Below are 16,098 nucleotides of genomic sequence, written 5' to 3'. Positions count from 1 at the left end.
CTTGCAAGTTTCACACATAGAGGGAGAGAAACAGTACCAAAACCCAAGAGCCCTCTTAATTAGTAATACCCTGGAATTTAAACTATGGGGAATCAAACTCATTTGTGATTTTAATACAGAACTTATTTAATATGATCCAACAAGTTTAACACCTCTGACCTCTGTGGAGCTACACCCATTGTAGGAAAGATGGGGACAGATTGGAGAAAGTCCAGAGAAGAGCAACAAAAACAATGAAAAGTCTAGAAAACATGACATATGAGGGAAGATTGAAACAATGGGGTTTGTTTAGTCTGGAGAAGAGACAACTAAGAGGGGACATGAAAGTTTTCAAGTATATAAAAAGTTGCTATAAGGAGGAGGGAGAGAAATTATTCCCCTTAACCTCCGAGGACAGGACAAGAAGCAATGGGCTTAAATTGCATCAAGGGAGGTTTAGGTTGGACATTAGGAAAAACTTCCTAACTGTCAGGGTGGTGAAGCACTGGAATAAATTGCCTAGGGAGGTTGTGGAATCTCTGTCATTGGGGATTTTTAAGAGCAGGTTGGACAAACCCCTGTCAGGGATGGTCTCGACAATACTTAGTTCTGCCACGAGTGCTGGGGACTGGACTAGATGACCTCTCGAGGTCCCTTCCAGTCCTACGATTCTAGGATTTACACTAGCTAAGAATCTGGCCTCAAAAGTCTAGAAAACGTTGTTTGAAAGGGAAATGCTAAGAAAGAGATGGACAGATCTATAACTAGTTACTCCCAATTAACACATGCGCCTCCTAGAATCTGCCCCATTTTCACTTGGTATTCACTTGGGTTGTGAACACCACTAGGCCCCCTGCTGTCCTGAGGGCACTCTCATTTGTACGCACACACCTCATCTTGTCTGTGCAAATGTTATCATTTGAGTGTACAAAGTGCACTCTGACCTTGGTTCATGAACTGTACCCACTGGTGATTGGATACACACAATTAGAGGCCCTGAGCCAGGCAGAAGACCAGAGGCCCATGTGGTGACATTCTGAGATGGCATGGGATGTGCAAGTGGGGTAGGATAGGCATCATGGAACCCCACTTCCCATTATATGTAGTGATTTGGCCTGAAGCTTTCAGTGGATGACCAGTGTAAATTCCCCGCGTTACACCATTAACCATCTATTCCATCCCAGTGACCTTACACCCACGTTTAATTTGCACTAGGCTGTTGTGTTGCTCAGCAGTTCTGTTACCAGCTTCACCACCAATAAACAGAGCCTCCATCTTCTGAGCCCGACGCTGACACTTCAGTGTAGAACTTCCAAACCCCGGGAACGCCGTCAGCCGAAGTTATTTACATGCCGTGTGGCAACTAAAAGCTGAATAACTTTCTGAGCTGTGTAAAGGCTTGTGGGTTACCCAGGTCAGACAGTGACCAGTTTAATTGTGCAAAACATTTTAGAATTTAGGACCAAAGAAAAACCAAAAATAATTCTCAGGCAACAGAACTTTGGTGCTTTCGATTCTCGTGTGTCCAGTGCTGAATAAAGCAGGGTAACAAGTCCCTTTTGGACTGTAGAGAGATTTGAAGGCGCTAAAACGTGCCTGATTCGCACCGGCTTCCAAACCTTGTTTTGCTGCAGTATCGACAGTTACAAGTGGGGAATTTGAACCAGCTCCTTGCTTCCTCCAGGTTCCGAGGTATCAGTTCGGGAGGAGTCAGACACTGATCCAAACCAGAGCGATGAAGCAGAAACGGAGACCTCGCCAACGAAATCTCCAACTACTCCTAAAGCCGTCAAATGCAAAAATTCATCAGGTAACGTGTGCAGAGAGTCATCTAGCACCTGGAGTATTTGCAGCACTACGTTTACTCTTTGGACCTGATTCTCCTCTCAGCTCTGCTGGAGTAAATCAGGAGAAGTTCCATTGAAGTCAGTGGAAATACACTGGTGTAAAACTGGTGTACATGGGAAGAGAAGCAGGACCTTTCTCTTGATTTTTTTTTTTTTTTCCTACAAGAATGGTGAAGGGCAGGGTTTTGTCTAGTTGCACCTGTGTCCTGCAGATGTTTCACTCTGGCCCAGTGGATGAGTACCTTCCTCCAGGCTGCAATGCATTCTGCAGTGAATGTTCCTGTGATGATGTGAGCTCTCGGGTGATGCGAGGAGCCACGCTCTTTGAATGTCTTGTCAGAAATAGTTCTCTTCTCCTTTCTGAGGGTGTTAGCAACCTGAGCAACAACTGGAGTGTGTTAGCCAGAGCCCCTTTGTGAAGCCATTCAGCCTGGGCTCTGAACTGCAAGGCCTAAGAATCAGTGCTGCATCATCGTTTAGGTCTGCCTCAAACTTCTATGCTGTGCTAGGTGTCCCAGGGAGGAAACTAGGCCTGCATCCCATAAAGAGGTCAGGGCGTGTGTAGAGATTTGTGAGATAATAGACTGTGCACACAAGAAATAAGTATTGCATAGCTTTTGTGGGGCAATGCCTAGAGAACACGAAAAGCATTCTGTATGTTTTAACCCCCATTCTGTGGGATTGAACAGAGAACTCTGTCGTTCAGTGAGACGTTTGATAAAGCCTAGGGGGAGGATAGACTCCTCCCGTAAACTCTCCCGTGGTAGATGTTTTGAATTTCTGTAGAACACTCTTGGTTTACGCCCTGCTAAAGCTGAGAAGGTGGCAGTTGGGCTACGATTCTGGGGATGCTGCTCATGCGTTTCCAAGGGCAGCATTCTGTCCCATGCGGAAATGGGTAAACGAACGGGTAAAGCTGAGGAGATGACCTTTACCTTCTGTGCCTGACCTCGTTCTCCCACTTCCTTTTCTAGATTTCTCATTGTTTTCTTATAACAATGGAGTCGTTATGACGTCTTGCCGGGAGCTTGACAATAACCGCAGTGCCCTGTCAGCTGCTTCCGCTTTTGCGATAGCGACTGCTGGAGCCAACGAAGGCACCCCGGCCAAGGAGAAATATAGAAGGATGTCGTTAGCAAGTGCAGGTGAGGATGCACTTGGGAGAACAATGCTCTCTAGCTTGGGGCAGGTTGCAGTTCTCCCACGTGAAGAGAACCGTGAGCTACACAGCTATGGAGTATGGGACAAAGAGTTTATTTATAGGGCGACCATCACCGCTGTATCTGGTTACTGTTCCCTCAAATAAATACAGCATCATCCCATATTATTCAATAGGATGCTTCCCTTAAAAAAAATAGACCAAGGACAAAGGACAACCCACTGCATAGTAGATCATGCTGCAGCAGAGAGCATGTGGCCAGGTGTAGTCGGCTGGCCCTCAGCTTGGGCTTGAGCCGTGGTAGCTTTGAGTCTCTTGCCCCTGGGTGCCCAACATGAGCCCCCACTTGTGGGCAATCTCATTGTTCTCGGCGGGAGTTCCCTCACTCCTCGAGTCCTTTTCAGAGCTCGATTTACAGTCCCCTTGTCGTTAGCCTCTAGCAGCGCTTCCCTGCCCCACTCCCGCAGCCCCCCAGGGCCTTCGCTTGTATGCATCTTGTCAAGTCCGACTGCCTCGAACAGGGGGCTAAAGGGAAAGGTTAGCAACTGCCTCAGGCTGAGCTCGCCTTGTTCCCGGGCACTAGCCGTCCCTGTCCCTGGGAAAACTCCCCACCCCCTTCTGCGGCCAGTCTCACCCACTTAAACGCCACTTCTCCAGGTGGAGCACGTTCTGCAGGGGCACCTGAGTACAGGAATGCTCGTTAGCCTTTCCACTGCAGGGCTGGGGGGTGCCCCACCACACCAGGGGACCAGCAGCTCAAACATGGCTACTCACCTGTGCGGTAGCTGGGCACAGTGGGAAGGATGGACTCTGAGAGAAAGGGGTCCCAGAGGATTTAGCCCTGTGCAGGTGATGATCAGTGTATTGTATTGCACCCATCCATTTGCATGTGCAAATGCCGAGTCTCCATTTGCATGTGCAGTTTTGTTTGCGCACCCAAATCCAAGTGCTTGAATGCACACAGCTCTCTCGTGTGCCCGCCAGAGCCTCTGCCTACAAACAGGGTTAGTTCTCAGAGTTTCCCTTTAAACGTAAGGGATTAACTGGCCATTCGGGCTGTTCCACATGATTTCTGTTAAATTGTTAATATTTTTAAAAAAGAATAGGAGGACTTGTGGCACCTTAGAGACTAACAAATGTATTTGAGCATAAGCTTTCATGAGCTACAGCCCACTTCATCAGATGCATGCAGTGGAAAATACAGTGGGGAGATTTATATACACAGAGAACATGAAACAATGGGTGTTACCATACACACGTAGCTCACGAAAGCTTATGCTCAAATAAATTGGTTCGTCTCTAAGGTGCCCCAAGTCCTCCTGTTCTTTTTGTGGATACCGACTGACACGGCTGCTCCTCTGAAACTTAATATTTGAAGTAATTCCTAAAATAATTGTATATGTGCTAAGTTCTTTGCAATGATTTTAGGCTTTCCCCCTGACCAAAGGAATGGGGACAAAGAGTTCGTGATAAGGAGAGCTGCAACCAACAGAGTGCTCAATGTTCTGCGCCACTGGGTCTCCAAACACTCGCAGGTACTTGTTAGCCCTGGGACAAAGGGATGGTTGCGTCTCTATGGCTGTGTGAGGCAGAGGCTGCACTGAGGCAATAGGATGAGATTTTACTGAACAATAATGGGACGATGAGCGGTCCTGTTGATTACGGTGAAATTCACCCAGTGCAGAGGGCCCTGTACACCCCTTAATAGGCCTTGGGGGTGCTCTCTGCTTGGGGGTGAATGCCACTGTACGCTTATTGGCTGAGCATGTTGGCCATCAGCTGGAAGAACTGCCTTTCCCTGTGTTTGTATAATTTGCACAAGGAGAGAAAAGCTCCGAGCTGCTGAAGAGGGGAGGCTGAGGAATCTGCAGATGCAAAACAGAACAGTCACTGATGTTACAGCAACGTAGCATGTACGGAGCATCCAAACCAACAGAACCCTCATTGTTTGTCCGACCCGGGTACCAAAATACAAGGCTGGGTCATAACAGTGGGTTGGGTTTTTGTGTGCAAGAGGAAGGGGTTGCAGGAAGAGGTTAGTAAAATGTGTTTGGGATTGAAATGGCCTGAGGGCTGCTCAGCTCTCTGTGGCACCATTCCCCTTTCTCTCACCTGCCTCTCAGCGCTGGCATTGTTTGTGGTGGAGTGTGGAGCCACAGGGGCAGTGCAGTTTATTAACAATCGTGCCCAAACTCTGCTCTGTCCAGGTGCCGTTCATGCAAATGCAAAGAACAAAGTGGGTGCAGTGCCATCCCTTTTGAATTCCTCTCTTGAAGATCTTCTGCGGCACAAACAGATTGTAACTGACAAGAGGACAAGCTGTTTTTCTTCCTTAGGGGGAGCAGACAGCATGTTCTGTCTCTTCTTGCAGGCAGAGATACCATAGTGATTAATCGTGGAGAGGTTTATAAAGGGAAATAAGACAGTGAACCTGCTTGTAATGTACTATAATCTGAATAAAATGTGTGAAACCCTTTAACTGTACATGCTTTTGGCAGGACTTTGAAACCAATGATGAACTAAAATGTAAAGTGATCAGCTTTCTGGAAGAAGTTATCCATGATCCTGAGCTCCTGACCCAGGAGAGAAAAGCAGCAGCCAATATTATAAGGTAAAGGCTTATTAGTGGGAATGCACGTTTTCCCAGAGCATTATGCTGTTGTTAGCAGCTACCACCTGCTTTCACCCAGATGGAGGGGGAGTAACATGTTCCCTGAGCAGTTTTACCAGTAATTAGATTATACGATTCGGGAAGCAAACATCAAAGATGAGCCAGATTCTCTGTTCAGTGACACTGCTGTAAGAGCGGCAAGTTACTCCCTGCCCAGACTGAGTTTGTATATTTCGATTTTTACAAGCTCCAATGAAAGAGCACAGCCCCTCCAGGGCCCTGGGCGCCGTTCAATACTCCATGAAGAACATACTAAACAAACAGATCCTTCAGTCCCCCCCAATTGAATCAGATAACCCAGCATAAATCACCCACCCCTCCCCGCCCACGATCTCCAGAGTCCCACACCACTTCTGCCAGCCCCGCCCAACACCCAGCTCCCCACAGGTGAGGGAGAGAAGGTGGGACTGATGACCCGCTCTGAGGGCTGGTAGAGCCCTGAGGAAGGAGCGAGTTCCAAAGTCAGCAGCAGGAGTGAGTGTCACGACTGGGGCTCGGGTGGTCACCCCAAGTGGTCAGAGTCAGGCTCAGAGCCAGAGTCAGAGCGGGGGCAGGAACCAGGACCCGTCAGGAGAGCCGGGCTCAGGAGCCAGGGGAGGCGGCAGGGTCCAAGGTAGCAGCCAGCCAGGAATTCACCCAGTTGGACAGAACTTCCTGTGCCTCCTTCTGGCTTAAATATGGCAGCTGGCTCAATCGGGGCCGGGCGCTCCTCCGATCAGGACGCCTGTGGGTGGTGCTTCTGGTGGGGCCAGAGTTCCATTGGCCACTCAGCCCACTAGTTACTAACCAGCTCCCGGACGGTGGCTGTGCAGGCTGCTTGGGGACCCGCAGACCCGGGTTCAAGACCCAGGGATCCTCGCAGTAAAACCTATTGGCCAGTCCTGCAAACAGTCACTGCGGCATGGTGAGTTATCCCTGCGGGGAGGCCTGCTGACTGCAGGGGCACCCTGCGCAGGAGGAGCTGTCCGCGCCGGAGTACCTGATGGCGGGATTGAGCCATGCCGTGGCCTCCTTGGCATGCCAAGGGCTGCCCATTCCCTACACACACGCTACCTCTTCTCTTACCTTGCAGTGAAGAGAAGTGTGGGGGGGGTTGAGATGTGCTGCTGTCTCGGTACACAGGGCTACGGCTCATGCTTACCCTTCTCTGCACCAGGGACAGTCTCCTGTCGCCCTGGATCTGGAAAGCAGCAGCCCGGCATGCCTCGCTTCCCTGCGCACGAGTACCTGCAGGCCCAAAGCCTTAGCCAGAAAACTCGTGGGGCTGGGAGCCAGGCACACGGTTCCCATCCTCCAGGGCTGTCGCTGTTTGGCATGTGCTTTGTGTGCATGAGCGGGCCTGTCCGTATGGTGCGCTAGTGAGCAAAGGCAGCGTGCGGATCTGCCTCCGTTCAGTCATTGACCGACTGACATTAGGATGGCGCTGCCCGTGTGCAGGAACGCATTCGTTACACTGATCCTCTGCCCACTCAGCACGTGGCATTCCCACCGAAGTCAACGGGAGGCACTGGGGTGGAATAGCCACGTAGACCGGTGGGAAAGAGAAACAGACCCACCACTTCACACAGGACGGTATTGGCTCACACCTTTTCAGTGTGCAGGGCTAAGTCTGCAGACCCTACTGACCCCAGTGGGAGTTGGACTCACAGGGATCTGAGGTCACAGTTTGGCGCATTAACTTTTTCTTTTTAAATAGGTAAAATGACAAATCTGACTCCAGAGAAGCAGCTTCTTCCATACTCCTAAAAGTTTACTCTATCAAAATACCCACGGAATGAAACTCTAAATGTAAAGCTGTGTTCTAGACCCGTGGCTCTGTCTTTCTGGACTACTGTACCCCTCTCAGGAGGCTGATTTGTCCTGCGTACCCAAGTTTCACCTCACTCAAAAACTGCTGGCTTACAAAATCAGACGTAAAAATACAGAAGTTCCCAGCCACTGTTACTGAACAACGGCTGACTTTCTCCTTTCTGCCAGGGAGCTTTAAAATTAATCAATTGGAATAGAAATATGGTACTTCTATGTCAGTGTGTAGTATATAGAGCAGTATAACCAAGTCCTTGTCTGTATGAAACTGTAGTTTTGTACTGACTTGGGTAGTGCTTTTTATGTAGCCTGTTGTAAAACTAGGCAAATATCTAGATGAGTTGATGTACCCCTGGAAGACCTCTGCATACCCCCAGGGGTATGTGTGCCCCTGGTTGAGAACCACGGCTCTAGAGCCAAGAAATGTATACAACCTGTTGTTCTTTCAGCTGAAGTAACACTGCCTTTCCATTGCATAGGACTTTGACTCAGGAAGATCCAGGAGACAATCAGATAACACTGGAGGAGATCATACAAATGGTAAACGATTTTCTCCCCTCACTTCTTTTAATTATCATCAGGTTGATAGAGTGAATTACTAATATTCTGCTGTGAGGCACCCAGTCAGTTTTCGCATAGCCTAGATGCATGGTAGCATGATCGGCTGGTAACCCCTTCCAGCCATGCTTTATTTGGACTGCCCAATTTGTCACATAACCCTGTCCCTTTGTAATTGTCAACAGAGATTATTTTCTTTAGGCTCTTTTATAAGGTGCAGCTCTCTGTTACCCTGTGAATCATCTGGTGCTAAAGCTGGGTAAATAATGCACAAAATGTCTAGAGAATTTATGCTTGCATGTTTTTGTGTGCCTGTACTTGGCCCTTTGTGTTAGCTTCCAGCTAGTCATGAACATTACTAGTCACATTTCACTAGCACACACTCATGGAAAGCAGATTTCAATGTCCCATGTGCAAGTATTTTCAGACAATGAATTTTAAATTCACACACACAATTACCTCTAGTGGAAGGGCTCTTGTGCTCATCCAATCCGGGACAGAAACTATCTAACCAATCAAAATTAAGAAATACAGCTAATTGTAATTGAGAGTAAAACAAATTAAAAAACTATTCCTAGCACAGATTAAAATAATGGACACACATGAAAAGTTAGCCTGCTCTCAGGCAAAAAAAGTCAAATTTCATCCAGCAAATTATTCATTGTGAATTATTGACATAACTCTATCCAGTGTGATACAGCTGACCACTGTCTCCCCTAGAGCCACCGAAAGGTAATGCACACTTTCAGCATGGTGCATGGGGAGCTGGTCACACAACTCTCCATGTCTGCAGAATTTGTGTACAGGTTTCACCAGGAACTGGATTGAAATAACAAACCCCTGTACATCAGGGTTTCAGTTCACCAAAGGGTGGCTTTTCCCCTGTGCTGGCAAATCCCCAGACACATGTAACATGTATCGATATCTGAGTGCTCGTTCTGACTGCATCCAGTTCAGTATTGCCAGCCCCCCACCTTCAGAAATCCTGAGACAGGTCCCAAACGTCATGAGATGAGCTTTCAGGAGATTTACTGAAATAATAAACGTTGTTGTCTTTTTATTTGCCTTCTGGCTTCTGGTTCCTTAGGGTTCATTCACTTCACGTTTTCAAGCTTTTCTCTACAATCATGAGGGCTAGAAACTTACTTTAAAAATACCAAACAATGTGGAGATTCTTGTGCAGTCTCTTGATCCCAGCAGCTGGGATTTTAAGAATAACACCAAGCACTCTGAGACTCAGAGGGAACTCCTAAGAATTGGCAGCACTGTGTCCTGGGTGTTAAACATGCCCATGTGCACTCAGTCATTTGGGCGTGTTCTGATTTGAGGTTTCATTTCACCCTAATCACGAACTTTGAGACCACGTCTGGGTGTTATTCAAGGTTCTGGTTTAGGCACATCTTGAGTTTCCACCTAATTTTTGTCCCTTGCAGCATTTCCACATTTTGTCCCTACTGGAGAATCAAAGGGTTAGAAGGGACCACGGGGTCATCTAATCTAGCCCCGGTCAAGATGCAGGATTTGTTGTTTCTAACCCATCCCAGAGAGGTGGCTCCAGATGTCTCCTTTTGCAAACCTCCAGTGAAGGAGCTTCCACAACCTCCCCGAGCGTCTGTTCCATTGTCCCACCGCTCTTACAGTGAGGGAGTTTTTCCTGAGGTTGGATCTAAACCTGCTCTGCTGTAGTTTGAACCCACTGCCTCTTGTCCCGCCCTCTGTGGCAAGAGAGAACAAATTTCTCCATCTCTTTCATGGCAGCCTTTCAAGTATCTGAAGATTGCGCTCCTGTCTCCCCTTAATCTCTTCTTCTCCAGACCGAACATACCCAATTCCTTCAGGCTTTGCTCGTATGGCTGCATTCCTTCCCTTTGTCATCTTTGTCGCTCGCCTCGGGATCCTTTCCAGTTTCTCCATGTCCTTTCTATACATTGGTGACCGATGCTGGACACAGTTCTCCAGCTGAGGCCTAACCAGTGACAAGCAGAGCGGAACTATCTCCTCCCGTGACTTGCATGCTCTGTACCTCTGTCAATGCAACCTCAAATTGCATTGGCTTTTTTGCAACAGCATCGCATTGCTGACTCATGTCAAGGTTGTGATTCACCCCAACTCCCAGATCCTTCTCAGACGTGCTGCTGCCAGGCCAGTTCTCCCCCACTCTGGACTTGTGCGTTTGGTTTTTCTTCCCAAAGTGGAGCACCTCACATTGGTCCTTGTTGAATGTCGTTGTGTTGTCAATAGCCCAGGTCTCCAATTGATCCAGATCCCTCTGAATTTTAGCTCTGTTCTCCAAAGTGTTGGCAACCCTCTCCCCAGCTTTGTGTCACCTGCAGACTTAATCAGCGTGCTCTCTAGTCCTCCGTCCAGGGCATTAATAAAGATCCTAAATAACACCAGACCCAGAACTGATCCCTGTGGAGCCCCACTGGAGACCTCCCTCCAACCTGACCTCATTCCATTCGTAGTCACTCTTTGTCTGTGGTTGTTTAACCAACGATGTGTCCGCTTAATGGTAGTTCTGCTGAGCCCACATTTCTCCAGCTTACTTGTCACAATGTCCTGTGGGACTGTGTCAAAAGCCTGGCTGAAGTCCAGGTATATTATGTCCACCGCATTCCCCCTATCACCAATCCAGTTACCCTGTCAAAGTCAGAAATCAAGCTGGTTTGGACGATTTGTTCTTGGTAAATCCATGCTGGCTACGAGTGATTGCGCCTTCATCCTCCAGATATTCACAAACTGAATGTTTTATACATTGCTCTAATACATGGGTGGGCAAACTTTTTGGCCCAAGGGCCACATCTGCGAATAGAAATTGTATGGCGGGCCATGAACGCTCACAGAATTGGGGTTGGGGTGTGGGAGGGGGTGAGGGCTCTGGTTGGGGGTGCAGGCTCCGGTCTGGGGCCAGAAAGGAGTTCAGGATGTGGGACAGGCTCCAGGCTGGGGCAGTGGGTTGGGGTACGGGAAGTGGTGCAGGCTCCGCTGGGGGTGTGGGCTCTGGGGTGGGGCTGGGGGGCTGGGGATGAGAGGTTTGGGGTGCAGGAGGTGCTCCGGGCTGGGATCGAGGGGTTTGGAGGGGGATCAGGGCTGGGGCAGGGGGTTGGGGCATGGGGAGAGGCTTGGGGATGCAGTCTCCCAGCAGCGCTTACCTCAAGCGGCTCCTGGAAGCAGCGGCATGTCCCTTCTCCGGCTCCTACGCGGAGGCGCAGCAAGTCGGCTCTGCACACTGCCCCGTCCGCAGGCACCGCCCCTGCACCTCTCATTGGAGCAGGGCCATGCTTCTGGGGAGCTGCATGGACCGGCCCCTGACCCTGCGCCCAGGCTGGAGGGCCAGAGGGGGGCAAGCCCCAGATCCTGCTCCTCAGCAGGAGCTCAAGGGCTGGCTTCAAACAGCTCACAGGCCGGATCCGGCCCAGGGGCGGTAGTTTGCCCACCCCTGCTCTAATAGCTTCCCAGGTATCAAAGTCGTTAAAGTTTCTGTTTATCTGGCTGTGTAAAGTATTTGCTGTAGCCTCCATTTGGATAGTCTGGCCCCACTTTGGCTGGCATGGGGCTGCCGATAGGCCCCCTTGACTCTGTGGGCACTAGAGATACAGTCACAAAGAAAATCCACTTGGACATTTTCTTCCTGGAACCCATTTGTACAGAACAATTCCCTTTGGCCAGCAACAGACTTTAACTAGCCTCTTGACTCCCGTTCCACCTGGCTGGCTTTTAGCTGCTGCTGTCAATGAGGCTGGAGTCAGTTGCTCAGCAGAGCCAAGCCGTATTTGACTTGAGCAGCCTAGGAGATTGCTAGCACACTCCAGTGCTTCTGCTGGGGAGGGAACCCGGGTCTAATTCAGCTCGTGTTCGAGGACGTCTCTCCCCGTCCCCCTCCCCATGATGTCTTCTTGCACAGGGAATGTCAGACACTGTTCTGAATTCTCTTTCTTTGCTGGAGTCTTTGGTTTCTGGACAGTAGCTGGGAGGGTCTGTTCCTATTCGGAGGACAAAAAGCTCTATCAAAATCCACTTTAAAAAATAAATCAGAGAAGGGAGAAGCAGCCTCGCATTTCATACCCCCTGCGTGCGCAGGCCACGCCACTTCACAGCTGAGCCCATTGCCATGACTGGTCAAGGTACACCACTTCCCCCCAGGAGCTAGACAAGTGCCCCTTATGCTTCGCATTGCAGATACTCACAGGACTGAGGCCAGGACTAGAAGTGCTGAAGCAGCAAAGTATGCCTGGCTGTTAATTCCTTGAACAGAGCTGAGATACTGCTCAGATCAAAGACCGTATTAACATTGCATGGCACACTGTGCAGGGTAGAACAATGCAAGCATTTCCTTTGGCAGACATTCTTCTGTAAGAGGATGGGCTGTGGGCATAGGGCAGGCACCCACAGGCACATGGGAGCAACCAGGAGGAATTGCAGCAAAGCCATCCAGAATCCCTCCAGGGGAGCACATGCCAGAGCAGTGGCCCCACCACGTTTTCAGGGAATGCACTGTGCTCTCCGCTCCACATCCAGTTTGAGGGAACGGGGGTACATGGGCTGGCCTTGCCTTACGCCGCCTACACCCTTTCAGGCAGCTAATGCCCATGAAGGTGTGAGCTGAGGGCACAGACTATTTGCTCCAGGGAGATTCAGGCCAGCAGCCATACAGAGGACAAGAGCAGGGGCGTGAGTGCCTTGCACCCCACACAGGGGCACTGCCTTGGGGTCCCTGAGAGTAGCCAGGGGAGCAGCAATCACCAGTTTAGAAATTCCTTATCATGGCACTTCTCTTAGGCGGAGGCCCAGTCAGGCACTGACCGTGTCTCTAGCCCTGGATTGCTCCTGGCACAATCTGTTCCTAACTTCCTTACGGATGCATAAACAGGAGAGTATCGAGGAGGAGCAGACAGGTTATTTTCCCTCTGTTTGGCACTGGTGCGACCGCTGCTGGAATCCCCTGTCCAGTTCTGGTGCCCACAATTCCAGAAGGACGTTGATTAAATTGGAGAGGGGTCAGAGAAGAGCCATGAGAATGATTAAAGGATTAGAAACCTGCCTTGTAGTGATAGACTCAGGAAGCTCCATCTACTCAGGTTTTCGAAGAGAAGAGCAAGGCATGGGTTGATCCAAGTCAGTAAGTACCTGATAACAAGGATATCGGGTGAAAAGCCAGCCTGTCATAGGAATTAATGCTCCTTGATTTTTTACATTTTAACATTTAAATTATTTAAATGTAAACGTTGATTACTTGTATAGTATCACACGGAAGCAGACGATTCCTTAATTAACCTGAGCAGATTCTCAGACATTTGTAAAGTCACCCCGTCACAAATCCATCTGCGTAGGATGGGTTTCGCTTCAGAGCCCAATCCTGCTTCTACTGAAGCCAATGGCAGAATTCCTATTGACCTTAATGGACACAGGACCAGGGCTTTGTTTTCGGGCCACATTCGACAGTCTATCCCTGCTCATGACAGCGCTCGGGTATGTGCTTAGTCAAGCTGGGTCGGGGTGGATTTAAGCGTGTGTTTACCTGCTCTGCTGGCCTGGGGCCTTGGTGTCACCAGCCTAGCAACAGCAAAGAAGCTTTGGCCTGGAAAGTCCTGGTGCTGATCCGAATGTGGGTAGATCAGACAAGAAAACAACCCGACTCAGAGACTCCGTGTTCACATCCGCACAGATCGTTTGAGCCTCAAAGAAAACCAACTTCCAGGACATTATGGACACAACTGGGCTCCTCTTCCTCTCTCTTTGCTACCTAAGCTTGTCGGTGTCGTTCACGGAACAGCTGCTACTGCATGCTCGTGACCCTGTAGAAAGATCTGTGGCTCAGGGCACCACGGACAGGGTATGGTCGCTGGTAACTGGCTGTGTCTACACTACATCATTGATAGTGCCGCCGACGCACTGACGCACCTCTGGTGAAGACGCTCTACGCTGACGGGAGAGAGGTCTCCCGTCGGCTGAATCACTGCTCCCTCCCCCAGGGGGCGCTCTCCTGCCGGCATAGCGCTGTCCACACCGGCGCTTAGGTCAGTGTAACTCCCGGCGCTCGGGAGTGGATTATTCAAATGACTTCTTATTACTGATTGGTTGATTATTACTTCAAGTTATACCAAAGTGATTTGTAATGTAGACGTAGCCTAGGAGTGTGGTGGTGGACCTCTCGCCCACGTTGGTGGGCAGTTACTCACACACGGAGTCCCATTAAGAGAATGGAAATACTTGTGTGAGTCACTGGCCAGTGTGTGTAAGGGGATCACAATGTGGCCTTCAAATGATGCTTGCTGCATAAGCTGCATTCTTATTTGTTTCTGGCTAAGATAGCAGGGCGGTAACACTTCGGGGAGACTCTTGTATTGGATCTGACATTCGTTTTATTTCAGTGCACAGATTGCAAATGATTCTTAATATATTCTTAACTAAATCATCCAGTAAAACACATGTTGACTCTTTAATTTAGGCTGAGGGAGTCAAAGCAGAACCCTTTGAAAATCACTCCGCTTTGGAAATAGCAGAGCAGCTGACATTGTTGGATCACCTGGTCTTCAAGAAGATCCCATATGAGTAAGTACTGACCGTGCTCTGGCATTACACTTTGCTGGTTGCGATGTTCAGGTCTGCAGCACGATGATACCGGCAGGGTCCGCCTGCAGCGTAGCAAAGCCTTGTACGGACTCCGGGACTGTTTCTACACGCCCCTCGCTAGGGTGTGCGGGAACTGGGACTCTGGGTGGCAGGGGAAGTAGCAGCGTTGGGGAGGTGCCTGCGAGGTGGGTGGCCTAGGCAGATGAACACGCTCCCCTGCTGGCATCATGAAGGCAAGGCCTTGTCCTTCCCTAAGCGGGGCTCTCCCGTGGCTTTTCCAACCAGACCCCCACCCTGCACGTGCCCGCTGCTGTCAGCACAGCTCTGCCCTCTGTAAACTGGCGTCCCGTCTCCACCGCCAGATGCTGAAATGGGGAGTGAAGCAGTGAGCTTCCCATGAGCCAGCCCTGCCGCACCCGTCCCGGGGCTCATGGAGCCGGTGGCACGTCTCCCGGTTTACCTGCGTATGCTGCTAGGACACGGCCTGTGGTCCCCGCCCCCCCAGAGTCACTGGTTTCTGGGCAGGCTGTTCATCCACAGCCGGCCGGGCCCAGCTGTGTCCCGGGCCAGGACCGATATAAAACCGGACACGGTGTGGCCGGTATCAGTGTGCATGCACGGAGGGTGCCGTTTCGCAGAGCGCGCTGCCCTGTGCCTGCCACCGTCACCTTGCACGTAGCGCTTGTGCGAGGTCACACCGGTAGGGACAGCAGAGTTGCCAACTTTCTAATGGCACAAAACCGAACACCCCTGCCCCACCCCTTCCCCTAGGCCCCGTCCAGGCCCCGCCCCTTCTCTGAGGCTCCGCCCCCCACTCACTCCATCCCTCCTCCCTCTGTCCTTCTCTCCCCCCACCCTCGCTCACTCGCTCATTTTCACTGGGCTGGGGCAGGGGGTGAGGGCTCCGGCTGGGGATGCAGGCTCCATAGTGGGGCCAGAAATGAGGGGTTCAGGGTGCAGGAGGGGGCTCTGGGCTGGGGCAGGCCAGGGATGAGGGGTTTGGGGTACAGGAGGGGGCTACAGGCTGGGGGGTTTCAGAGTTTGGGACGCGGCTCCGGGCTGAGGCAGGGGGTTGGGGTATGGGAGGGGGTACTGGCTCTGGGCTGGGGGGCGCGGGCTCTGGGGTGGGGCCAAAAATGAGGGGTCCAGGGTGTGGGAGGGGGCTCCAGGCTATGGCAGGGGGTTGGAGTGCAGGGGAGTGCGGGCTGTAGGGTCCAGGAGGGAGATTGGATATGAGAGGGGGCTTAAGGTTGGGACAGGGAGTTGGGGTACGGGAGGGGGCTCAGAATGGGGTGTGGGGTGCAGGGCTCAGGGGGTGGGGTGGGATGCAGGCTCTGGGAGGGAGTTTGGGTGCACAACGGGGCTCAGGGCTGGGATGTGGTTGGGGTGCAGGAGGGGGTGCAGGCTCCGGGGGGTGCTTACTTCAGGGGGCTCCCCGGAAGCTGCAACATATCCTTCGGTGTAAGCAGAGGTGCGGCCAGGCAGCTCTGCACGCTGCCTCCGCC

The 16,098-nt window shown here is 50.8% G+C and overlaps 1 protein-coding gene and 1 long non-coding RNA gene across 4 annotated transcripts in view; one reads left to right on the top strand and one right to left on the bottom strand.

The window, feature by feature from the left end:
- Positions 1 to 16,098, top strand: part of RASGRF1 (Ras protein specific guanine nucleotide releasing factor 1) — a 100,145-nt gene that overhangs the window by 65,444 nt on the left and 18,603 nt on the right. For all 3 annotated transcript variants that reach the window (XM_043524707.1, XM_037911190.2, XM_043524708.1), the window contains 6 exons: positions 1,664 to 1,789; positions 2,801 to 2,971; positions 4,414 to 4,520; positions 5,484 to 5,596; positions 7,942 to 8,002; positions 14,469 to 14,572. In XM_043524707.1, coding sequence (XP_043380642.1) covers positions 1,664 to 1,789; positions 2,801 to 2,971; positions 4,414 to 4,520; positions 5,484 to 5,596; positions 7,942 to 8,002; positions 14,469 to 14,572 — 682 coding nt within the window. The remainder of the gene's footprint in view (positions 1 to 1,663; positions 1,790 to 2,800; positions 2,972 to 4,413; positions 4,521 to 5,483; positions 5,597 to 7,941; positions 8,003 to 14,468; positions 14,573 to 16,098) is intronic.
- Positions 1 to 16,098, bottom strand: part of LOC119567219 — a 58,413-nt gene that overhangs the window by 27,001 nt on the left and 15,314 nt on the right. The window lies entirely within an intron of this gene.

The sequence above is a fragment of the Chelonia mydas genome, chromosome 10 (genome assembly GCF_015237465.2).
Source record: "Chelonia mydas isolate rCheMyd1 chromosome 10, rCheMyd1.pri.v2, whole genome shotgun sequence".
Classification (NCBI taxonomy): Eukaryota; Metazoa; Chordata; order Testudines; family Cheloniidae; genus Chelonia; species Chelonia mydas.
Note: the sequence above shows the minus strand (reverse complement) of the source record. Positions and strands in the feature narration are given on the sequence as shown.